The sequence below is a fragment of the Oncorhynchus mykiss genome, chromosome 13, assembly GCF_057628025.1.
Source record: "Oncorhynchus mykiss isolate SJ-2025 chromosome 13, ASM5762802v1, whole genome shotgun sequence".
Classification (NCBI taxonomy): Eukaryota; Metazoa; Chordata; class Actinopteri; order Salmoniformes; family Salmonidae; genus Oncorhynchus; species Oncorhynchus mykiss.
Window position 1 is genome coordinate 52,828,381 of NC_143034.1, and position 26,170 is coordinate 52,854,550.

Genomic DNA, 26,170 nt, shown 5'->3' on the forward strand with positions numbered 1-26,170 from the left:
CATCACCTTTGAAATGCAAGAGAAAGGCCATAATGTATTATTCCAGCCCAGGCGCAATTTAGATTTTGGCCACTTGATGGCAGCAGTGTATGTGCAAAGTTTTAGACTGATCCAATGAACAATTCATTTTTTTTTAACAAGACTGCCCAAATGTGCCTAAATGGTTTATTAACAACTTTTCAAGTTCATAACTGTGCACTCTCCTCAAACAATAGCATGATATTATTTCACTGTAATAGCTACTCTAAGTTGGACAGTGTAGTTAGATTAACAAGAATTTAGACATATCTGATTGGCAGAAAGCTTACTTAAAACCTCATGCTAATCACATTAGCTCATCCATCCCGTCGGGGACCCACCGATCCTGAATAAGTTTTAAGTTCAGGTTCAAATGTGTACCATTTAAAATAAGTAAACACTAATTTCCACAATTGACCACTAGAGGCCCACACACTAACAATGGTCAACAGTTGTCAGCCCCTTGTCATATTGAAATACTCCCAGCTATATTGACTGACTGTCCATGGCTGTACTGTACTATAATGCTGTGGGAGTATGGTTTGGCTCTGCTGCTAATGGCTGTTGTTATTCCTTACTGGACTCAGTTGAGTCCACATGCAGCGGGGGGAGAGATGTCTGGCGCTCCCTGTATTCAGATTGAGTTTCTCCCGCTCAGTGTGAAAATAGAGCAGAACTGGGTCACCGGCCGGGATCTGGCACCAGTCAACACTGGCCAACATTCTGGAGCCTTGGAAACTTTGGGCCTCCGGGGAGGTGCCGTTTGTTTTGTTTGACTCTAACAGGTCGCCTGAATACCCCCAACTCCTGCCTCTTGCCCTCCCTCATCCCCCATCTTGCTGCAGGCTCTGTCCCAGCAGCCTATGGACTTTGTAACTCTTCCCCTGTCAGTTACACTATCTCTGTCTTTCTCTCTCCATCCATCTCCCTCTAGCACTCTCTCTGGAATCCTTGGCAGTAGTGACCACCCTCTTTCCTTACCCACGCCTTCCTCCCCCAGCATCCCCTCTCAAGTTCAAGTGGCTATGACATCATGTCTGGTTGCTGCAGGCAACCAGACAGTCGGGACATGACTTCTGAGGGCTGTGCTGAAACTCTCCCTCTCCCCCTCTTTCACTATTTTTCTCCCTCTCCCTCATTCTCCTGTTTCCTCTCTCCTCTGGCCGTAGAACTCCCTTGCTGCCACCAGAGGGTACTTGGAGACCAAATATCTCTGCTCTGGGAGTGAGAGTTCTATTCAGGCCCTGCAGTCACAGCAAACAGACTTTTCACAAGGCACATTATGCTAACAATGTCATTTCTGAGCTACATATGCAACCAATTAAAGCTCCCTATACAATTTCATTTCTCCAGTGAAAACTAAAACCATACTGTAAACACAATATACTCAATAGCACAGAGCACTGGAGGGCTACACAGGAAGTGTGTGTGTGTGTGTGTGTGTATGTGTGTGAATAGTTCGGAGTTTGTTGAGAAAGAGAGTAAAGAAGGGACAAAATGCCGTAGAGTTGGCACGGTGGTGTAAGGTGAGCCTCATGAGCGGGGTGGGTTAGTCAAACAGGGCCTGTTACGAAGCTGGAGAGAGAGGGAAGAAGAGGGGCGGTAGGAGGGAGAGAGAGCCGAGGGAGAGCATAGAGGGAGTGTAGGGATGGAGGGTGAGAGCAGCAGAGGGCTTCAGATGGTTTCCATGTGGTGGGGAGGAGTGTGGAGCAGAGCTGGCTCGGGGCGGGTGTGGTTGGACACTAATGAGAAAAGTGCAGTGGGTAATGGAGGAGGCATATGAGCGAGAGGCAGTGCAGTGGAGAGAGAGAGCCCGCTGCCTGAGGGGTAGGGTCCAGATGGGCCAAATAAACAGTGAGAGGTCAGTTTAACACACACGGTAAACCACACACACGGTAAAACATACATCCACAACAAATCATGGGATGAGGAGAGGGAGGGGAAATACACCAGTGAGATTTAGGGAGTAGTTAGGCAGTTTGGGAATAAGAAATATTTTGGCATGTATCCATTCACCTAAGTAAGTTTCCTGAGTTGGGCTGATAATCTCAATGAAAACAGACAGGTTTCCTACACACAAAAAATACACATTCATGCACGCACACCACATGAATACACGCACGGAAGCACATACACACTGTGGAAAGCAGCAGAAAGCGCTAATGTGCTAATGCAGTAGTTTGGTAGTGTTGATGAGAGTAAGGGCTTGATTAAATCCGTAGCGCTGAAGAGCTGTGCTACAGCACGATAGAAATGTAAAGGCAATGTTCCTGAGTTAGCGGAGACTGTAGTCATGGTAACGCTGCATATGTCGACTCAATCGGAAATGACATTTCAATCGCAAACTTCAGCGATACAGATTGAATCGAGCCCTAAAGCTGTTTGCTCACCTGTGTCTGCTGCGGGATGTTTAGAAAGTTGTTGTCCCGTGATCCGATGCTGACAAACCTGTTGGGAGCTGGGGCCCCTGACGTGGAGTAAGCTGCAGACAGACAAAGAAAGGAGAAATGGTCAAACCACAGCCTGTGTTCAATAAAAATGAATTATGGAGCATTGTACTTCATAACAATTTCAGAAAATACTGCAATGAAAATACTGCTTTAAGCTCTCAACCTGACATCACACATATAATTGTTACTGTAAGTCCCCCTACGCATCAGAGAGTAGGGCTACTGAACTGAGCCGGACCTCTCCAAACTATAATCCTGGTCCCAAATTTAGGGCAGTTTGATGTCAATATAGACTGCAACACGAAGGTTGTTATTACAAACCCTTCTAACAGGAATCTGATACTGGAAAGTTGCTGTAGTGTGTGTGTAGTGTGTGTGTAGTGTGTGTAAGTCTGTATTATTTAGTAGCATACACATGCGTTAAGTAGACTTTGAGGAAAAAAAGGTGCTATCTAGAACCAAAAAGGGTTCTTCTGCTGAGAACCCATTGAAGAAGCCCTTTTGGTTCCAGGTAGAAATATTTTCTACATGGAACCCAAAATGTGTCCTTCTATGGGGACAGACGCAGAACCCTTTTGGAACCCTCATGTTTGAGAATCAGTAACATAGATAAAATACATAAGACTTTGAGACATTGATTGAGGGGGTTGAAAGAAATGCATAAAACAAAACACAAAAATCTGAAATATAAAAAAAGAGAAGGATAAAGAAAGAAAAGTGCTCCGTCCAGTGCCCCTCCTGTCATAGGTGAGAAACATTTTGGCAGACACGTCCCATAGCTAGACACACCCTTCTAATGGACACACCCCTTCAGTAACTCTGTCTGACTTTCAAAGAAACAACACCAACTCAGTAAAAAAATAAATATATATATCTATTCAACTAAAAAGTAAAATATAACTCTAAATATTATTTTCATGTTTTGATATTTTCTAGTGAAATTGACAAAAAGGAAATGGATCAAACTATTTCTATTTTAGACTACTTCCGATCTCAACTGACATCTCGGGGGCTGGCCATATGAGATAAATAAAACAAACGGAGGAAAACCAGGATGGCAATTTGCTGCGTCAACATCTGTGAGGGCAGAGGCACAGGGGTATCGAGGAAGGGTTAGTGTCATTCAAGGCAGGGCTCAGGATGGGCATTCTAAGAGAAAGAGGGTGGGCCAAATATAGAGCCCTGGAGGACACCACAAAAGGGTCATCAGTGGAGAATGGTGACAGGCTTCTGTCATAACTCTAGGGTCAGTATGATCCCAGACGGTGAAGGAGGTGAGAGGTGAGCTGGCTGGGGGTGGTTTGGTTCTGACTTGGTCTGTGGGGTCACTTACACGGAGATGTGGGCGAGGTCAGTCCGCCGTCAGGAGGCGTGCTGCTGGATTTAGAGTCGGACATGGGGAGGGGCACTGGGCGGGCCACTGGGGGAGGTGGAGGCAGCAAGAAGGAGCCCGGCATTTTGCTCTGGCCGCTCCCGTTTGGCTGCGGACAACACAAACAGGGTCAGGAGGGCGATATGTGACAACCTGCACACGGCATGAGAGAGCGCAGCTCCAGAGACCAGGTCCAAAAAATATCCAAGATGGGTGGTGGGAGAGGTGGGGGTGTTGGAAACAACAGCCAAACGAATGATGTATGTGCATTGCGTCATTTATGGAGGTGTACAAAATAATAATCACCACAAGGGTTGATAGGGGAGTTCTGGGGTGGTCCATGGTGGAGGGGTGAGTGGGAGTGGGGTGAGAGCACAATTGGTGGTGGGGTTTGTCCATAACATGGCAACAAATCAAAACATGGGAAAAATACTCCACTAAGAAAACACGACACCAACAGCACGCAAAATAATAATTACAATAAAAACGGAAGACAGAACATGTATGCTCGATTGAAATGTGCTGTGATTGTAGGCTTTCGTGCTGATGATTACATAATCTGAGGGGGTGGGCGGAGCAAAAGAAAAAAGGGAACCTTAGGGTCTGGAAGAGCACAGGACAAGGAAAAAAGATTAAGTACAGAAAACCCTGGACCAACAGGAAATTGTCAATAGTAGTATTTTGCTTTCTCTCCTCACTGGTGCAACAGTTTGGCAATTGGTTTAAGTTTTTAAAAAATTTAACAGAAAGTCAACCCTGTTTCCTTACTTTGCATACTACATAACTTAAAGGTTTTCATGTTTTTCACTGTTACAGTTTCACTCCTATCATACTGTATCTATACTTAACAGCAAATGGTGTCCGCAAGTGATGAAACACAAACAAACCTGTGGTCTCTATCTCAGTACTGTACTCAGTGTGGTGTTTACACAGGAAAACAGTACATGTCTATACAGTGTTAATAATCACCGATCACTAAACTTCATTTAGTAATGTTTGTGTCGTTTGCATGGCCACACATTAGACGTTCGTGGAATTCTATTCTTACTGCCTTCATTGATCTTTTGTTGTCCCATGTGTGATTATATTAATGTACAAGTGGTTGGTGTCACTCAGCCTCTGAACTCTTCTCTTACATCAAACCTTACCTGGCCGCCAGGCTGTCCCGAACCATCAGCGCAGACAAACTGCACAAATTCCTTCAGGGGGTCCTGTCCAGGATGGTGGTGGTAGCGAATGGTGGGGTGGGTGAAGTACGGGCTGGACTGCTGGATGATGGAGGGGGAGGGGAAGTGCAGGGCAGAGGCTGAGGCACGGGGGCTCCCTGAGAAGAGACATACGTTAGTTAGATAGATGAAGGGAGGGAGAGTGAATAAGAGATCAACAGAGATTAACAGCGAGACATGCAGTTCAGCAGTGAACACTCACTGGGCTTTTAGTTTAAAACAGTCAACAGCGGCCACATCTTAAGACCCAGGGACCGGCACATTGAGTGACATCAGTCCAAATTGGAGTTTTATTTCTTCAAATCATGATAGATTGAGGGTGAAAATGTATTACAAGAAAGAATGAGGCTTTACAGGAAATTCTTACACATAATCAAGCACACAAACGCAATGGTCTACATTACAAAAGCAGTCCCCAAACCACACAAAAAAATAAAAAGCACAAAGAGATCATTGAGCATCGTCTTAAATTAGAACGTCTTAATGTGTCTGTGTGCTGTTTTGTGGGTGTGATTCACAGGCGCCACAGCAATTTGGCATTTAAATAGGCAAGCTGCTTTCCAAAAATCCTCTATGACAAGACTAATCTTTATGTTCACACTGTACGTGTGAGTTTATGTGCATGTGTTAGTGGTCTACACTTGGATGATATCTATTTGGTTGTGTGCAGGTGTGGGGGTTTAAATGTCCCGGTGTTGCTGCGTCTGTAGGGGAAAACAGAAGCTCTCTTTTGTGCCTGCATGAGAGGGTGAGAAAGTATCTCGCTTTAAGTCACCCAGCCGAGCTGAATATGGAGACTGAGGTGTGAATGAACGTTTGAATGAGACACAAAGCCCTCTCTGTCAGATGTAATATCATTACCAAATCTCCTTGATTTGTATTAGAGGGGCGCACCCTCTCCCTTTTTCTTCTGATGTGCCAGTCTACCCCCTCTAGTGTTGCCCCACCCGGCAGGGCCTCCAGCTGCCCGCGTGAGGCTGCCAACTCCAGTGTGTTACCCCCAGACAGGACCCTGTACCCCCCAGCCAAGCAGCACATCGCTCCCTGCCAGGATCCATGCTACCCCGGTGTAGCCGTCTCCCCGCTCCCTTAGTCCCCCTTAATCCCATTAGAGACTGGGCTAGGGCCAAGCTCTCTGGAGAGGTGGGTGGGGGGGGGGGGCTATACCCCAAACCCCCTGGATCTACGACACAAAACAACAACAACGCAGTAAACACTTCCACACAGGCATGGGAATGACATACAGTTGAAGTCGAAAGTTTACATACACCTTAGCCAAATACACTGCTCAAAAAAAGGAACACTTAAACAACACAATGTAACTCCGAGTCAATCACTCTTCTGTGAAATCAAACTGTCCACTTAGGAAGCAACACTGATTGACAATACATTTCACATGCTGTTGTGCAAATGGAATAGACAACAGGTGGAAATTATAGGCATTTAGCAAGACACGCCCAATAAAGGAGTGGTTCTGCAGGTGGTGACCAGACCACTTCTCAGTTCCTATGCTTCCTGGCTGATGTTTTGGTCACTTTTGAATGCTGGCAGTGCTTTCACTCTAGTGGTAGCATGAGACGGAATCTACAACCCACACAAGTGGCTCAGGTAGTGCAGCTCATCCAGGATGGGACATCAATGCGAGCTGTGGCAAGAAGGTTTGCTGTGTCTGTCAGCGTAGTGTCCAGAGCATGGAGGCGCTACCAGGAGACAGGCCAGTACATCAGGAGATGTGGAGGAGGCCGTAGGAGGGCAACAACCCAGCAGCACGACCGCTACCTCCGCCTTTGTATAAGGAGGAGCACTGCCAGAGCCCTGCAAAATGACCTCCAGCAGGCCACAAATGTGCATGTGTCTGCTCAAACGGTCAGAAACAGACTCCATGAGGGTGGTATGAGGGCCCGACGTCCACAGGTGGGGGTTGTGCTTACAGCCCAACACCGTGCAGGACGTTTGGCATTTGCCAGAGAACACCAAGAGTGGCAAATTCGCCACTGGCGCCCTGTGCTCTTCACAGATGAAAGCAGGTTCACACTGAGCATGTGACAGACGTGACAGAGTCTGGAGAAGCCGTGGAGAACGTTCTGCTGCCTGCAACATCCTCCAGCATGACCTGTTTGGTGGTGGGTCAGTCATGGTGTGGGGTGGCATTTCTTTGGGGGGCCGCACAGCCCTCCATGTGCTCGCCAGAGGTAGCCTGACTGCCATTAGGTACCGAGATGAGATCCTCAGACACCTTGTGAGACCATATGCTGGTGTGGTTGGCCCTGGGTTTCTCCTAATGCAAAACAATGCTAGACCTCATGTGGCTGGAGTGTGTCAGAAGTTCCTGCAAGAGGAAGGCATTGATGCTATGGACTGGCCCGCTCGTTCCCCAGACCTAAATCCAATTGAGCACATCTGGGACATCATGTCTCGCTCCATCCACAAACGCCACGTTGCACCACAGACTGTCCCAGAGTTGGCGGATGCTTTAGTCCAGGTCTGGGAGGAGATCCCTCAGGAGACCATCATCCGCCTCATCAGGAGCATGCCCAGGCGTTGTAGGGAGGTCATACAGGCACGTGGAGGCCACACACACTACTGAGCCTCGTTTTCACTTGTTTTAAGGACATTACATCAAAGTTGGATCAGCCTGTAGTGTGGTTTTCCACTTTCATTTTGGCAATTACGCATGTCTCCATTATCAGTAAAACATAATCAAAACCTACTTATTTCACTTACTTGCTGTGCTGTTTCGTTGTTAATTTGTTCAGTCGTTTCATTCTCAACCAGGATTTCATCATACATGTCCAGCAGTGAAGTTTCACCTGTGTCTGTCTGTGGCCTCTCTTCCTCGGTGGCACTGTCACTGTGTCCGTTTCCATCTTGTCCAGCTGTGTATGTAACATTTCACATTTCTTGTCTGCATCGAAGTAGCGGTCCTTGTACATGGCATCGAGCATGGTGGTGACACAGTAAAGAGAGAATGCCACTGAATCGCTGGTTTACAGCCTGTGTCGGCAGTTTTGTTGACCAGGCGTTTCAATGCCATGACAGAGGGTATCACATTTGCTGCAGGCGCAGTTTATGATCTTATTTCTCGAGTCAGTTGTTCGAATGGAGCTAGGAGTGTGTTCATGTTTCCAAGTTTCAAACATTTTCTCAAATGCCATTGAAATGGCAGGAGCGGTATGACAAACAGCACAATCATGAGCAGGAAATAAGACTTTCCTCAGTACGAAATCCTTGACGACCCACTGTGCTATCAGACCGAGGTACCGAGATGAGATCCTCAGACCCCTTGTGAGACCATATGCTTGTGCGGTTGGCCCTGGGTTCCTCCTAATGCAAGACAATGCTAGACCTCATGTGGCTGGAGTGTGTCAGCAGTTCCTGCAAGAGGAAGGCATTGATGCTATGGAGTGGCCCGCCCGTTCCACAGACCCGAATCCAATTGAGCACATCTGGGACATCATGTCTCGCTCCATCCACCAACGCCACGTTGCACCACAGACTGTCCAGGAGTTGGCGGATGCTTTAGTCCAGGTCTGGGAGGAGATCCCTCAGGAGACCATCCGCCACCTCATCAGGAGCAGGCATTGTAGGGAGGTCATACAGGCATGTGGAGGCCACACACACTACTGAGCCTCATTTTGACTTGTTTTAAGGACATTACATCAAAGTTGGATCAGCCTGTAGTGTGGTTTTCCGCTTTAATTTTGAGTGTCACTCCAAATCCAGACCTCCATGGGTTGATACATTTGATTTCCATTGATACTTTTTGTGTGATTTTGTTGTCAGCACATTCAACTATGTAAAGAAAAAAATATTTAATAAGAATATTTCATTCATTCAGATCTAGGATGTGTTATTTTAGTGTTCCCTTTATTTTTTTTGAGCAGTGTACATTTAAACTCAGTTTTTCACAATTCCTGACATTTAATCCTAGTAAATATTCCTAGTTCCTAGTAAATATATTATATAGTCTTAGGTCAGTTAGGATCACCACTTTATTTTAAGAATGTGAAATATCAGAATGATAGTAGAGAGAATTATTTCAGCTTTTATTTTTTTCATCACATTCCCCATGGGTCAGAAGTTTACATACACCCAATTAGTATTTGGTAGCATTGCCTTTAAATTGTTTAACTTGGGTCAAACGTTTCAGATAGCCTTCCACAAGCTTCCCACAATAAGTTGGGTGAATTTTGGCCCATTCCTTCTGAAAGAGCATTTTGCCACAACTTTGGAAGTATGTTTGGGGTCATTGTCCATTGGGAAGACCTATTTGCAACCAAGCTTTAACTTGGTAGTGCAGCTCATCCAGGATGGGACATCAATGCGAGCTGACTGATGTCTTGAGATGTTGCTTCAATATATCCATATACATTTTCCTTCCTTGTGATGCCATCTATTTTGTGAAGTGCAGCAGTCCCTCCTGCAGCAAAGCACCCCCACGACATGATGCTGCCACCCCGTACTTCACGGTTGGGATGGTGTTCTTCGGCTTGCAAGCCCCCTTTTTCCCCCAAACATAACGATGGTCATTATGGCCAAACAGTTCTATTTTTGTTTCATCAGACCAGAGGACATTTCTCCAAAAAGTATGATATTTGTCCCCATGTGCAGTTGCAAACCGTAGTCTGGCTTTTTTATGGTGGGTTTGGAGCAGTGGCTTCTTCCTTGCTGAGTGGACTTTCAGGTTCTGTCGATATAGGACTCGTTTTACTTTGGATATAGATACTTTTGTACCCATTTCCTCCAGCATCTTCACAAGGTCCTTTGCTGTTGTTCTTGGATTGATTTGCACTTTTCACTCCAAAGTACGTTAATCTCTAGGAGACAGAACGCGTCTCCTTCCTGAGCGGTATGATGGCAGCGTGGTCCCATGGTGTTTATACTATTGTTTGTACAGATGAACGTGGTACTTTCAGGCATTTGGCAATTGCTCCAAAGGAAGAACCAGACTTGTTCCATGTAGGACCCTTTCAATAGAGGGGTCTATGTGGAACCAAAAAGGGTTATCCTATGGGTACAGCTGAAAAGGGTTCTCCTATGGGTGCAACCCTTTTGGAACCCTTTTTTCTAAGAGTGTAGGAGGCAATCTCAGCATATCTGAGGTAGATGTCATTACACAGTGGTCAACCTGACTGCTTCTGATCAATTTAGGAACTTTTAGCTTTGAATTGGGAGTTCAGATGAGTTCAGAGGCTCATTATCTATGGTGAGCTGTTCACTCTTCACAAAGACTTGCTTTGAGCTGATACGATTGAGAATGCAAATGTCCCGGTTACAGCCCTGTGGCAACTGTTGATATCTGATTTCATCATGAGATCCTTGTCGATGGTTGAAATAACCACAATGACCATGTTCCACTGCCAGACACAATAACAGCTCTTCACTTCCTGGGTTCCCCGGCCATAGGCCATAGGCGTCTCAGTCAGAGAGAGAGAGAGAGAGAGAAGAAAGAGAGGAGAAGAAAGAGGTAGATGACAAAACAATTGATGGTGAACGGCATAAGCCTAAAGCATTTTAAGGGAAAATGGCAAGACATTGTCAGCCGTGAGCCAGGAGAAATACTCAACAGAACAAGAACAAATGTCTTCTCTAAAAAATACAGGACTCATGAGAATGTAGGGCTGTACACCAAGTTTCTATCAGGCTCTGTATAATAACGTATTGAAGCCAATAAATCATGTGCCCATCATGATAACTACATGTACCAGTTGTAAGACCATAGTTGTGGGTTGGGGCAGTGTGGCTCGGGGAGGTGGTGATCAGGGAAGGTGGTGGTCAGAGAAATTGAGGTACAGAATGGAGGCTCTTCACCCAGTCACCCAACCACAGACTGATCTCTTTACAGGGTACAGGAAGGAACAACGATGTTATACTCTAGCCTAATTTGCATTTGAAAGTATTCAGTCCTCTTCCCTAATTTTGTTACGTTACAGCCTTATTTTTCTCATCAATCTACACACAATACCCCATAATGACAAACCTGAGGTTTAGCTATGCTCCTTTGCTATGAGCCTCGAAATTGAGCCCAAGTGCATCCTGTTTCCATTGATCATCCTTGAGATGGAGTCCATCTTGATTGGAGTCCACCTGTGGTAAATTCAATTGATTGGACATGATTTGGAAAGGCACCCGTGTCTATATAAGGTCCCACAGATGACAGTGCATGCACTGAGGTCGAATGAATTGTACGTAGAGCCCCGAGACAGGATTGTGTTGAGGCACAGATCTGGGGAAGGGTACCAAAACATTTCTGCAGCATTGAAGGTTGCCAAGAACAGAGTGGCCTCCATCATTCTTAAATGGAACAAGTTTGGAACCACCAAGACTCTTCCTAGAGCTGGCTGCCATGCCAAACTGAGCAATCGGCGAAGAAGGGCCTTGGTCAGGGAGGTCATCGAGAACCCAATGGTTACTCTGACAGAGCTCCAGAAGTCCTCTGTGGATATGGGAGAACCTTCCAGAAGGACAACCATCTCTGCAGCACTCCACCAATCAGGCGGAGACAGAAGCCAGTATAAGGCACCTCAGTATAAGGCACATGACATCCTGCTTGGAGTTTGCCAAAATGTACCTAAAGGACTCTCAAACCATGAGAAATAAGATTCTCTGGTCTGATTAAACCAAGATTTAACTTGTTGGCCTGAGTTCCAAGCGTCACGTCTGGAGGAAACCTAACACCGTCCCTACGGTGATGCATGGTGGTGGCAGCATCATGTTGTGGGGATGTTTTTCAGTGGCAGGGACTGGGAAATTAGTAAGGATTGAGGTATAGGGACCTCCCGGGTGGCGCAGTGGTTAAGGGCACTGTACTGCAGCGCCAGCTGTGCCACCAGAGACTCTGGGTTCGCGCCCAAGCTCTGTCGCAGCCAGCCGCGACCGGGAGATCCGTGGGGCGATGCACAATTGGCCTAGCGTTGTCCGGGTTAGGGAGGGTTTGGCCGGTAGGGATATCCTTGTCTCATCACGCACCAGAGACTCCTGTGGCGGGCAGTGCGCGCTAACCAAGGTTGCCAGGTGCACGGTGTTTCCTCTGACACATTGGTGCGGCTGGCTTCTGGGTTGGATGCGTGCTGTGTTAAGAAGCAGTGCGGCTTGGTTGGGTTGTGTATCGGAGGACGCATGACTTTCAACCTTCGTCTCTCCCGAGCCCGTACGGGAGTTGTAGCGATGAGACAAGATAGTAGCTACTAAACAATTTTATACCACGAAATTGGGGAGAAAAAGGGGTAAAATACTTTTAGAGGATTGAGGTATAGCAAAGTACAGATGAAAACCTTGCTCCAGTGTGCTCAGGACCTCAGACTGGAGTGAAGCCTTCCAACAGGACAACAACCTTAATCACACTGTGAAGACAATGCGGGAGTGGCTTCGGGACAAGGCTCTGTATGTCCTTGAGTGGCCCAGCCAGAGCCCGGGCTTGAACCCGATCGGACATCTCTGGAGAGACCTGAAAATAGCTGTGCAGCGACGCTCCCCATCCAACCTGACGGAGCTTGAGAGGATCTGCAGAGAATGGGAAAAACTCCCCAAATACAGGTGTGCCAAGCTTGTAGTGTCATACCCAAGAAGACTTGAGGATGTAATTGCCGCCAAAGGTGCTTCAACAAAGTCCTGAGTAAAGGGTCTGAATACTTATGTAACATTTTTTTGTATGTGCAAACATTTCTAAAAACCAGTTGTTTCTTTGTCATCATGGGGTATTGTGTGTAGATTGATGATAGGGAAACAACTATTTAATCAATTTCAGAATAAGGCTGTAACGTAACAAAATGTAGAAAAAGTCAAAGGTGTCTGAATACTTTCCGAATGCACTGTATATTCTGTGCCTCAGGTTTCTTTCAAAAACATAACTCTACTGCCGTTGTTCCTCACAGGGTGGGACAGCAGAGCCTTCCCCTACGGACACCACTCACTGCCACCCCTCCACTGGGTCTGGGTCAGGGGATGGGGGATGGGCAGGGAGGTCTGTCAGGGGGGTCTCACCTGGTCTCACTCCCGCCAGCATTGGCAGCGGGTGGTGGGTGAACACCATGCGAGGCGACCTCGTCTGCTGCGACAGGGCGCTGAAATCGAATTTCCCCGGCTTCTTAAGAGAACCAGGCGAGGAGAGTCCTGGCAAAAATGGGATCAACAAAATGGCACAACAGAGACGTGGGTTTAATGAACAGGCTGGTGGCTATTTGCTCTATCAAATCAACTTAACTGTAGACTTAAATTTAGACTCAAGACTTCTACTTAAAAAAATGTCATGGGCTTTATTAATTGTCATCTACTGAAATCAATGGATCGATTGATTACAACGATGGATCAACCTCTCTCTCTCCATATCTCTCTGTTAGTGTACAGTCTCTGTGCTGTAGCATATCAGAACCAGGGTAGAGTAAAGTGGGGGTCCAGGGGGGAGGGAGTTGTTTCGAAGCGGCGCAGGGTGGGGAGGTTCAGAGGAAGGCTTGGGGCACAGTGTCAGAGGGAAGAGAGAGAGAGCTGGGAATTGCAATGGCATTATAATTGCTGCCACCATTGGAGTATATGAGCGAAAGACAGGATTCTGATCACTGGCATTCTACTGTGCCTTGCTGTGGTAACTGGTCCTCTGCGTGGAGTCCATGAGCATGCATCCAGTTCCCAACCTCACCATTGATAGTGCTTGTCTCAGGGTATAGGAGGACAAGGAAAATCACTTTAAAAAACACAACATCCCACCACCAATCCCACACCAGCAGTGATCTCAGCACCCAGCATCCCTATAGACAGCAGGACCTCCAGCTATATGACAACACTGTGAATAGATCCTCCCTCCCACACACTGCACTGTTAATGTACCTGTTTACAAGGAGTGTGATTTTGGACTGCTTCACAGCTAGGCCAGAATGTGTTTCTGTGGCACATTGTGTGTAGCTATATTCAGATATACTGTAGCTGCAGCCTGCCAACAGATATCAATATGTCCTTTAATTTAGTGGCCTACTGCTTGTAAAGTTAGTCTGTCAGTTGTATGTAACTCTGGGCTGGTGGGAGGGAGACTCGGCTGCCTTGTGTTAATGCATCTCCTACAGATATGGTAGATACAGAACACACACACACAAACTGTTCAGTCAGGGTGGCAAGCAGACGAACCAACGCCAATGAAGGATGGATGGAAAAGGGGAGAGAGAGTGAGAGAAAGTAAGGGAGTGGAAGAGTGACGGCATCGCCTGCACATATATTTAACAACATATCAATGTGTCCTCCTACTTCTATAAATGTCAGTTGAGGCTTCAGGACTATGAACTGTTCTTCAGTTTGGTAAAAACAGGCACACTAAGTATAGGCCAGGCTTACCAACTGGCCCAGAAACATGGCCAAATGTGTAAGAGCTGCAGAGTAAAGAGACTGTTTTATGATCAAGGCCTCGTGAGGCAGGGTTTGAGGGAAATTATTTTGATGTAAGGTAATCGGAACAGGCTATTTAGAATTGTAGGGTTTGTGACCATTGCCAAGTGGTGTGTTTGACCTCAGGGAGCCACGATATTCAAAGAATGAAATCAAGCATTGGAGAATAACTATCAAAATAAGAAATAAAAATACCTTTGCACTCAAACACACATTTTTCTACTTGCATGTCCTGAGTCACACATATACTGCACAGTTTGTGACATTATGTGCACACACACACACACACACGCACGCAAAAACTATTTTTAACAAATTCACAAACAGAAAAAACCTGACTAGCAAGAAGTCCCATAAACGACACATATTCACACAAATAAAACAAACACATAGAATAAAAAGGGGATAGTTTCAGTACGGCCTCGGGAGATGCTGAAATAGCTTTTACAAGCTGAGCATATAAACTCTAACGGGGCAGCCGTTCTGAAATACGTTTTTGAAGTGTTACTTCGGGAAACAGTTGATCACAACAATTACCCACAATGCTTCTGACTGCTGCGTTGCAGCTGGGCCTGCGTGGGCATTGGTAAGTATAGAAATGGGTAGGTGGGCACGTATGTTCTGCTAGGCAGGAATGTGTGACACCAAGTGGGAGTGGGGAGTGTGATGATCCATTTGGTGGCATGGTATTAATGATGATAAAAACACAGCATGGCACTCAGGCACTTTAAGAGGATTGGGACATTAAAATAGGAATGTGTCTCACCCAGTGAACCGCTACTGGCTGAATGAGACAAATGTTCAGGGTGGACATGCTGAATATAACCACCAAGGCTAAAGTGGGATTGTGCACTCTGTGATAGATTTGGTTTAGTTATCGTAACAAATGCAATGTCTGGGTGAAGAGCTGGGCTGGAGGACAAGACCAAGATGCCCAAGGAAAGATTTGCATGTTAGAGTTAACAGAAGTTACTCTGATCGCTCTCTTCCAGTTTCTGTTTCTCTCTGAATGTATGTGTGTGTGCCTGTGTATCAGTGTGTTTCCTTGCACCCGTTTGTATGCGTGAGCGAGCACGATCGATTGTTCTGCGCTATTTCTCAGACCAACTCCTGGCACATGGCTTGGGCAGACTGGCAGCCAATCAACTGCTCCCATGACCCTCCAGCCTCGCCACGCTAACAAGCTGGCTGCCACAAAAAAACCTAACTGTCAGTGGAGCGTGACTTCCCCACCCACAACCAGGAAAAAGAACACAGACACATATACATACAGCTCACTCCCATCAACACACATGCACATCATCAAAAACACAATGTTCCCTACCACACATATCTCCTTCCACAAGCTATCTCAGACCAATACGTTGACTACAGTACAGTGATGGGCTGAGCTTGCAATGAAGTGAGAGAGGAGAAGGAAACAACCAATGGAAATGCATAGAGGCGTATCAATGTCCCCTCAGCAGGCACTGGAGACAGCAGAGCAGGAGACAGCAAAAGTAATGATGAATTACATGATCACCTCATATGCCTCAGAGCCTTCCATTCAGGTAGTGAATCACCTTTGGAGGGGAGCTGAAACCCTCTCCCCTTCCTCCCCATACACCACCACCACCAGAACAGATGTCTGCTGTAACCCAGTAGCTCCCATTGCTGTAGACACATGGAAGCACCATCTGGACCGGAACGCTGCTACTCTCCAGATTGGGAGTGTGTGTGTGTGTGTGTGTGTGTGTGTGTGTGTGTGTGTGTGTGTGTGTGTGTGTGTGTGTGTGTGTGTGTGTGTGTGTGTGTGTGTGTGTGTGCGTGTGCATGCATGTGTGTTTGTACATGTGGAATATTTTAGAGACAGACGGTGCCTTGTGCTTTGACGGCACACCTGAGTGCATTTAGTCTTGTTTGTTTGGGATGTATTTCTCTTCCTGTCCTGCCTGTTGGAGGAGGTGTCCACTGTTGAGTGGAGGTTATGACAGGTGGGAGGGGGCACAGAACAGCACCACCTCAGTAACTGACTGGGTAAAGCTCTCAGCAACTCAACAGGAGACAGGGCCTCATTCTAGAATCTCTACCCACTCTCACAGGGCTATACCACTGATGCATGTGTTGCTGACTAAATTACTAAATGACTGCAATTCAAAACTCTTCTGCAATGTAAATTAACTGAAATTAGAATTTTGAATGAGCGAATGCAAAAAGAGTGCAAAAAATACATTGAAATCAATTAAATCAATGAACAATAGGTTACAGTTTCTTGGCAGCCCGAATCAGAAAAGATTCAACCCTAATCAAGCCCTCTACCTTAGCAAGTGGACACAGTGTTTGAGAGGTAGTAATAGACTTGGTGAAGCTACTGGGTTACCAAAAGGCTTTGGTACTTCCACAAACCACAACAGATATCTGGGAGAGAAACAAGAACAACCCAACGGCAGCAGAGAGGATAGGAATGGAGAGAGGGACAGAGAGAGAGAGGGACAGAGCGAGAGAGGGACAGAGCAAGAGAGGGACAGAGAGGGACAGAGCGAGAGAGAGGGACAGAGCGAGAGAGAGGGACAGAGCGAGAGAGAGGGACAGAGCGAGAGAGAGGGACAGAGAGAGAGAGAGAGGGACAGAGCGAGAGAGAGAGGGACAGAGCGAGAGAGAGAGGGACAGAGAGAGAGAGAGGGACAGAGAGAGAGAGAGAGAGGGACAGAGAGAGAGGGACAGAGAGAGAGAGAGAGGGACAGAGAGAGAGAGAGAGGGACAGAGAGAGAGAGAGAGAGAGAGAGAGAGAGAGAGAGAGAGGGACGGAGAGAGGGACAGAGAGAGGGACAGAGAGAGGGACAGAGAGAGGGAAGGAGAGATGGACGGAGAGATCGACGGAGAGAGGGACGGAGAGAGGGACGGAGAGAGGGACGGAGAGAGGGACGGAGAGAGGGTCAGAGAGAGGGACGGAGAGAACACTCGCTAGGAAGTGTGGAAAAATAGACAAGCAGAGAGAGAGAGATGCATACAGTACAAGTTGAGAGTTAATGTACAGTATAGATTACAATACGTATATATGAGTGCAATGATTTCTAACCATGGTAAGGAAACTGCACGCCATCGTTTTCATGCTTTATCTTCCTCTCTTGCACACTGGCCAAATGGTGCTGCACTGGAAGTCCAAACAGGAGAGAAGGGCACAGTTAACAACGGAGGAGGGGGAATTAGCAGGGTGGAACGTTAACCACAATCCACTCAGTTGATGACATGAGAGCTAAGTACAGAATGATCAACATGTAATGAAATAAGAACAGTGGCACAATTAGGAATATTATGTTGTTATAACGTGTTTGTAAATGAACTGCGTCCATATAGAGGCCACATTAAAGCAGACACATTTTACAAATACATTCACTGCTCTCCCTCCACCTTTCCCAATGGCCACCAAAAGAATAGGAGGCTTCTGTGAGGGCTGGGGATGGAAAGGGATGCATACCTTACATTAATTCATGAACATGATCTATTATAGAATTGAACTGATAATTGATTGAAGATGTCAACTATACTAAAGGGACCATTATTCAGGTTGAATATGAGGTGATGGATACAGGCACCTGGGAGGGAGTGTTGATGCTGTGCTGTGATGCTGAACACACAACAGAGGGGTTGGAGGGTAAAACCATAAGGAGACAGGGAGGTTTGGAGGGTGCAGCTTAGAGGGTAGAGAGTCTATGGGAGTCTGTGTAGAGTCACAACTTTGAGAGGATTTGAGATTTCAAGAAAGGGGGAGGATTTTGTAGAGATATTTTCTTGGAAAATATTATGCCGAAAGTTATCCACATTATATCTTTAATACAAAGCTTTTCATAGAGGCTTGAGTCTAGACTGTATCACAACCGGCAGTGATTGGGAGTCCCATAGGGCGGCACACAATTGGCCCGGCGTCGTCCAGGTTTGGCCGGGGTAGGCCATCATTGTAAATAAGAATTTGTTCTTAACTGACCTGCCTAGTTAAATAAAGGTCAAATAAAATAATAATAAAAAAAAAGTCAAGTCTGTCACCAGGCTCTGTGACTCACATATCACACACACATCACCCAGTCAAAGAACCTCTAACCACAGAACGTGACGTCCACTTGAGGTCTTTTGCCTCTTGTTGGCCGTCATTGTAAATAACAATTTGTTCTTAATTGACTTGCCTGGTTAAATAAAAGGTAACAAAAATAAAATACAATCTAGGAGCCTGAATCTAATACTTTTTTTTTTACAGAGCACAGAGCCGAGCACCAGACACACTGGTATACCACTACATACTACTGCAGAGCACACTGAAAGTATTTAGAAAAGGTGTAAACACAGGCCTACAGAGCAGGTGGATAGGAGGAGGAGGGGGAGGGAAGGAGAGGAGGAGGGGGAGGGAAGAAAACAGGTTTGACAGACAGTAGAGGGATACACTACCATAAAACACAGCAGGGGGTGTTAGATGGGGTGGGGGGGTTATGGGGGTATCTAACCTGCGTCCACATCGTTGGGCCAGCCACTGGACTGGGAGCTGCTGCCGGCCGCAGGGGAGCGGCCCGAGTAGAAGACATCGTCCACCGGGCTCTCCATCTCACTGTCGTCAATGGACTTGCGCTTGTTGGAGCTGGAGAGAGGGAGAGAGAAAGGGACTTAATGGGTGTAGAGGCAGGAATATTACTTACTTGGGAGACAAAGTACAGTCTGCTGAGAGACAGGTTAAGTGCAGGTAGCGGCTTTATTCACCATCCCTTGTCTGAACATGGCCACGTGGCCACGTGGCCAGTCCCTCAGATTAGACTGTGTACCTAGACCGGGGTCCTGCTTTTCATTTAACCCACCTGGAAGACCAGGTGTGTTGAATTTAGGCAATCCCTGAACTGATCAATTAGCTCAGTTGGTCAGGTTTGGTGCCTAGTTGGAACACAATCCTGCAGTACCTGTGGCACTCCAAGAACAGAGTTGCCTACCCCTGGCTTAGACTAAAGTATTGTAGAGCGTAAGTGTGTGTACAGTGAGTGAGAGTGTTCCTTGGATTCAAGTCCATACGAGACCTGTAAAAACATAGGTCCTTAAATGCACAATGTTTCATAAGTGGATCCAAATAAAGAATTGTATATGTTTTTGGCTGTCCGTCTGGCTGAATGTGTCTATATTAAAGTAGTGTCATGGGAAATATAGTGGAGTGAATATAACTACCTCCGTGGGAGACTTGCATAAAGCTCCATTTCAGTCCTGCAGCGTGAGAGAGAGAGAAACAGTGAGACAGAGAGAAGGAGAGAGAGAAATAGAAGGAGAGAGAGGTAAAAGGAGAGAGAGAGAAACAGTGAGACAGAGAGAAGGAGAGAGAGAGAAACAGTGAGACAGAGAGAAGGAGAGAGAGAAATAGGAGAGAGAGATAAACAGTGAGACAGAGAAGGAGAGAGAGAAATAGAAGGAGAGAGGTAAAAGGAGAGAGATAGAAACAGTGAGACAGAGAGAAGGAGAGAGAGAAATAGAAGGAGAGAGAGGTAAAAGGAGAGAGATAGAAACAGTGAGACAGAGAGATAGAAGGAGAGAGAGAAATAGAAGGAGAGAGAGGTAAAAGGAGAGAGAGAGAAACAGTGAGACAGAGAGAAGGAGAGAGAGAAATAGAAGGAGAGAGAGGTAAAAGGAGAGAGATAGAAACAGTGAGACAGAGAGATAGAAGGAGAGAGAGAAATAGAAGGAGAGAGAGGTAAAAGGAGAGAGAGAGAAACAGTGAGACAGAGAGAAGGAGAGAGAGAAATAGAAGGAGAGAGAGGTAAAAGGAGAGAGAGAGAAACAGTGAGACAGAAAGAAGGAGAGAGAGAAATAGAAGAAGAGAGAGGTAAAAGGAGAGAGAAACAGTGAGACAGAGAGATAGAAGGAGAGAGAGAAATAGAAGGAGAGAGAGGTAAAAGGAGAGAGAGAGAAACAGTGAGACAGAGAGAAGGAGAGAGAGGTAAAAGGAGAGAGAGGTAAAAGGAGAGAGAGAGAAACAGTGAGACAGAGAGAAGGAGAGAGAGAAATAGAAGGAGAGAGAGGTAAAAGGAGAGAGAGAGAAACAGTGAGACAGAGAGAAGGAGAGAGAGAAATAGAAGGAGAGAGAGGTAAAAGGAGAGAGAGAGAAACAGTGAGACAGAGAGAAGGAGAGAGAGAAATAGAAGGAGAGAGAGGTAAAAGGAGAGAGAGAGAAACAGTGAGACAGAGAGATAGAAGGAGAGAGAGAAATAGAAGGAGAGAGAGGTAAAAGGAGAGAGAGAGAAACAGTGAGACAGAGAAGGAGAGAGAGAAATAGAAGGAGAGAGAGGTAAAAGGAGAGAGAGAGAAACAGTGAGACAGAGAGAATGAGAGAGAGAAATAGAAGGAGAGAGAGGTAAAAGGAGAGAGAGAGAAACAGTGAGACAGAGAGATAGAAGGAGAGAGAGAAATAGAAGGAGAGAGAGGTAAAAGGAGAGAGAGAGAAACAGTGAGACAGAGAGAAGGAGAGAGAGAAATAGAAGGAGAGAGAGGTAAAAGGAGAGAGAGAGAAACAGTGAGACAGAGAGAAGGAGAGAGAGAAATAGAAGGAGAGAGAGGTAAAAGGAGAGAGAGAGAAACAGTGAGACAGAGAGATAGAAGGAGAGAGAGAAATAGAAGGAGAGAGAGGTAAAAGGAGAGAGAGAGAAACAGTGAGACAGAGAAGGAGAGAGAGAAATAGAAGGAGAGAGAGGTAAAAGGAGAGAGAGAGAAACAGTGAGACAGAGAGAATGAGAGAGAGAAATAGAAGGAGAGAGAGGTAAAAGGAGAGAGAGAGAAACAGTGAGACAGAGAGATAGAAGGAGAGAGAGAAATAGAAGGAGAGAGAGGTAAAAGGAGAGAGAGAGAAACAGTGAGACAGAGAGAAGGAGAGAGAGAAATAGAAGGAGAGAGAGGTAAAAGGAGAGAGAGAGAAACAGTGAGACAGAGAGAAGGAGAGAGAGAAATAGAAGGAGAGAGAGGTAAAAGGAGAGAGAGAGAGAAACAGTGAGACAGAGAGATAGAAGGAGAGAGAGAAATAGAAGGAGAGAGAGGTAAAAGGAGAGAGAGAGAAACAGTGAGACAGAGAGAAGGAGAGAGAGAAATAGAAGGAGAGAGAGGTAAAAGGAGAGAGAGAGAAACAGTGAGACAGAGAGATAGAAGGAGAGAGAGAAATAGAAGGAGAGAGAGGTAAAAGGAGAGAGAGAGAAACAGTGAGACAGAGAGAAGGAGAGAGAGAAATAGAAGGAGAGAGAGGTAAAAGGAGAGAGAGAGAAACAGTGAGACAGAGAGAAGGAGAGAGAGAAATAGAAGGAGAGAGAGGTAAAAGGAGAGAGAGAGAAACAGTGAGACAGAGAGATAGAAGGAGAGAGAGAAATAGAAGGAGAGAGAGGTAAAAGGAGAGAGAGAGAAACAGTGAGACAGAGAAGGAGAGAGAGAAATAGAAGGAGAGAGAGGTAAAAGGAGAGAGAGAGAAACAGTGAGACAGAGAGAATGAGAGAGAGAAATAGAAGGAGAGAGAGGTAAAAGGAGAGAGAGAGAAACAGTGAGACAGAGAGATAGAAGGAGAGAGAGAAATAGAAGGAGAGAGAGGTAAAAGGAGAGAGAGAGAAACAGTGAGACAGAGAGAATGAGAGAGAGAAATAGAAGGAGAGAGAGGTAAAAGGAGAGAGAGAGAAACAGTGAGACAGAGAGAAGGAGAGAGAGAAATAGAAGGAGAGAGAGGTAAAAGGAGAGAGAGAGAGAAACAGTGAGACAGAGAGATAGAAGGAGAGAGAGAAATAGAAGGAGAGAGAGGTAAAAGGAGAGAGAGAGAAACAGTGAGACAGAGAGAAGGAGAGAGAGAAATAGAAGGAGAGAGAGGTAAAAGGAGAGAGAGAGAAACAGTGAGACAGAGAGAAGGAGAGAGAGAAATAGAAGGAGAGAGAGGTAAAAGGAGAGAGAGAGAAACAGTGAGAAAGAGAGATAGAAGGAGAGAGAGAAATAGAAGGAGAGAGAGGTAAAAGGAGAGAGAGAGAAACAGTGAGACAGAGAGAAGGAGAGAGAGAAATAGAAGGAGAGAGAGGTAAAAGGAGAGAGAGAGAAACAGTGAGACAGAGAGAAGGAGAGAGAGAAATAGAAGGAGAGAGAGGTAAAAGGAGAGAGAGAGAAACAGTGAGACAGAGAGATAGAAGGAGAGAGAGAAATAGAAGGAGAGAGAGGTAAAAGGAGAGAGAGAGAAACAGTGAGACAGAGAGAAGGAGAGAGAGAAATAGAAGGAGAGAGAGGTAAAAGGAGAGAGAGAGAAACAGTGAGACAGAGAGGAGAGAGATAAATAGAAGGAGAGAGAGGTAAAAGGAGAGAGAGAGAAACAGTGAGACAGAGAGATAGAAGGAGAGAGAGAAATAGAAGGAGAGAGAGGTAAAAGGAGAGAGAGAGAAACAGTGAGACAGAGAAGGAGAGAGAGAAATAGAAGGAGAGAGAGGTAAAATGAGAGAGAGAGAAACAGTGAGACAGAGAGAATGAGAGAGAGAAATAGAAGGAGAGAGAGGTAAAAGGAGAGAGATAGAAACAGTGAGACAGAGAGATAGAAGGAGAGAGAGAAATAGAAGGAGAGAGAGGTAAAAGGAGAGAGAGAGAAACAGTGAGACAGAGAAGGAGAGAGAGAAATAGAAGAAGAGAGAGGTAAAAGGAGAGAGAGAGAAACAGTGAGACAGAGAGAAGGAGAGAGAGAAATAGAAGGAGAGAGAGGTAAAAGGAGAGAGAGAGAAACAGTGAGACAGAGAGAAGGAGAGAGAGAAATAGAAGGAGAGAGAGGTAAAAGGAGAGAGAGAGAAACAGTGAGACAGAGAGAAGGAGAGAGAGAAATAGAAGGAGAGAGAGGTAAAAGGAGAGAGAGAGAGAAACAGTGAGACAGAGAGATAGAAGGAGAGAGAGAAATAGAAGGAGAGAGAGGTAAAAGGAGAGAGAGAGAAACAGTGAGACAGAGAGAAGGAGAGAGAGAAATAGAAGGAGAGAGAGGTAAAAGGAGAGAGAGAGAAACAGTGAGACAGAGAGAAGGAGAGAGAGAAATAGAAGGAGAGAGAGGTAAAAGGAGAGAGAGAGAAACAGTGAGACAGAGAGATAGAAGGAGAGAGAGAAATAGAAGGAGAGAGAGGTAAAAGGAGAGAGAGAGAAACAGTGAGACAGAGAGAAGGAGAGAGAGAAATAGAAGGAGAGAGAGGTAAAAGGAGAGAGAGAGAAACAGTGAGACAGAGAGAAGGAGAGAGAGAAATAGAAGGAGAGAGAGGTAAAAGGAGAGAGAGAGAAACAGTGAGACAGAGAGATAGAAGGAGAGAGAGAAATAGAAGGAGAGAGAGGTAAAAGGAGAGAGAGAGAAACAGTGAGACAGAGAGAATGAGAGAGAGAAATAGAAGGAGAGAGAGGTAAAAGGAGAGAGATAGAAACAGTGAGACAGAGAGATAGAAGGAGAGAGAGAAATAGAAGGAGAGAGAGGTAAAAGGAGAGAGAGAGAAACAGTGAGACAGAGAAGGAGAGAGAGAAATAGAAGAAGAGAGAGGTAAAAGGAGAGAGAGAGAAACAGTGAGACAGAGAGATAGAAGGAGAGAGAGAAATAGAAGGAGAGAGAGGTAAAAGGAGAGAGAGAGAAACAGTGAGACAGAGAAGGAGAGAGAGAAATAGAAGGAGAGAGAGGTAAAATGAGAGAGAGAGAAACAGTGAGACAGAGAGAATGAGAGAGAGAAATAGAAGGAGAGAGAGGTAAAAGGAGAGAGATAGAAACAGTGAGACAGAGAGATAGAAGGAGAGAGAGAAATAGAAGGAGAGAGAGGTAAAAGGAGAGAGAGAGAAACAGTGAGACAGAGAAGGAGAGAGAGAAATAGAAGAAGAGAGAGGTAAAAGGAGAGAGAGAGAAACAGTGAGACAGAGAGATAGAAGGAGAGAGAGAAATAGAAGGAGAGAGAGGTAAAAGGAGAGAGAGAGAAACAGTGAGACAGAGAAGGAGAGAGAGAAATAGAAGGAGAGAGAGGTAAAATGAGAGAGAGAGAAACAGTGAGACAGAGAGAATGAGAGAGAGAAATAGAAGGAGAGAGAGGTAAAAGGAGAGAGATAGAAACAGTGAGACAGAGAGATAGAAGGAGAGAGAGAAATAGAAGGAGAGAGAGGTAAAAGGAGAGAGAGAGAAACAGTGAGACAGAGAAGGAGAGAGAGAAATAGAAGAAGAGAGAGGTAAAAGGAGAGAGAGAGAAACAGTGAGACAGAGAGAAGGAGAGAGAGAAATAGAAGGAGAGAGAGGTAAAAGGAGAGAGAGAGAAACAGTGAGACAGAGAGAAGGAGAGAGAGAAATAGAAGGAGAGAGAGGTAAAAGGAGAGAGAGAGAAACAGTGAGACAGAGAGAAGGAGAGAGAGAAATAGAAGGAGAGAGAGGTAAAAGGAGAGAGAGAGAAACAGTGAGAAAGAGAGATAGAAGGAGAGAGAGAAATAGAAGGAGAGAGAGGTAAAAGGAGAGAGAGAGAAACAGTGAGACAGAGAGAAGGAGAGAGAGAAATAGAAGGAGAGAGAGGTAAAAGGAGAGAGAGAGAAACAGTGAGACAGAGAGAAGGAGAGAGAGAAATAGAAGGAGAGAGAGGTAAAAGGAGAGAGAGAGAAACAGTGAGACAGAGAGATAGAAGGAGAGAGAGAAATAGAAGGAGAGAGAGGTAAAAGGAGAGAGAGAGAAACAGTGAGACAGAGAGAAGGAGAGAGAGAAATAGAAGGAGAGAGAGGTAAAAGGAGAGAGAGAGAAACAGTGAGACAGAGAGAAGGAGAGAGAGAAATAGAAGGAGAGAGAGGTAAAAGGAGAGAGAGAGAAACAGTGAGACAGAGAGATAGAAGGAGAGAGAGAAATAGAAGGAGAGAGAGGTAAAAGGAGAGAGAGAGAAACAGTGAGACAGAGAAGGAGAGAGAGAAATAGAAGGAGAGAGAGGTAAAATGAGAGAGAGAGAAACAGTGAGACAGAGAGAATGAGAGAGAGAAATAGAAGGAGAGAGAGGTAAAAGGAGAGAGATAGAAACAGTGAGACAGAGAGATAGAAGGAGAGAGAGAAATAGAAGGAGAGAGAGGTAAAAGGAGAGAGAGAGAAACAGTGAGACAGAGAAGGAGAGAGAGAAATAGAAGAAGAGAGAGGTAAAAGGAGAGAGAGAGAAACAGTGAGACAGAGAGAAGGAGAGAGAGAGAAACAGTGAGACAGAGAGAAGGAGAGAGAGAAATAGGAGAGAGAGATAAACAGTGAGACAGAGAAGGAGAGAGAGAAATAGAAGGAGAGAGGGGTAAAAGGAGAGAGAGAGAAACAGTGAGACAGAGAGAAGGAGAGAGAGAAATAGAAGAAGAGAGAGGTAAAAGGAGAGAGAAACAGTGAGACAGAGAGATAGAAGGAGAGAGAGAAATAGAAGGAGAGAGAGGTAAAAGGAGAGAGAGAGAAACAGTGAGACAGAGAGATAGAAGGAGAGAGAGAAATAGAAGGAGAGAGAGGTAAAAGGAGAGAGAGAGAAACAGTGAGACAGAGAGAAGGAGAGAGAGAAATAGAAGGAGAGAGAGGTAAAAGGAGAGAGAGAGAAACAGTGAGACAGAGAGAAGGAGAGAGAGAAATAGAAGGAGAGAGAGGTAAAAGGAGAGAGAGAGAAACAGTGAGACAGAGAGATAGAAGGAGAGAGAGAAATAGAAGGAGAGAGAGGTAAAAGGAGAGAAAGAGAAACAGTGAGACAGAGAAGGAGAGAGAGAAATAGAAGGAGAGAGAGGTA

General features: G+C 45.6%; 1 protein-coding gene across 50 annotated transcripts in view; it reads right to left on the reverse strand.

Annotated features, from left to right (window-relative positions):
- The window catches only part of LOC110486474 (nuclear factor 1 X-type-like), a 174,858-nt gene that overhangs the window by 5,268 nt on the left and 143,420 nt on the right, over positions 1-26,170 (reverse strand). For 6 of the 50 annotated variants that reach the window (XM_036941175.2, XM_036941173.2, XM_036941181.2 and 3 more), the window contains 7 exons: positions 19,617-19,652; positions 18,914-19,044; positions 17,497-17,571; positions 13,050-13,178; positions 4,989-5,164; positions 3,802-3,949; positions 2,409-2,500 (listed from right to left, as the gene is read on the reverse strand). In XM_036941175.2, coding sequence (XP_036797070.1) covers positions 2,409-2,500; positions 3,802-3,949; positions 4,989-5,164; positions 13,050-13,178; positions 17,497-17,571; positions 18,914-19,044; positions 19,617-19,652 — 787 coding nt within the window. Of the gene's footprint in view, positions 1-2,408; positions 2,501-3,801; positions 3,950-4,976; positions 5,165-13,049; positions 13,179-17,496; positions 17,572-18,913; positions 19,045-19,616; positions 19,653-26,170 lie in introns of all 50 variants that reach the window. The other 44 variants (XM_090196643.1, XM_090196640.1, XM_090196653.1 and 41 more) reach the window with 14 other exon arrangements.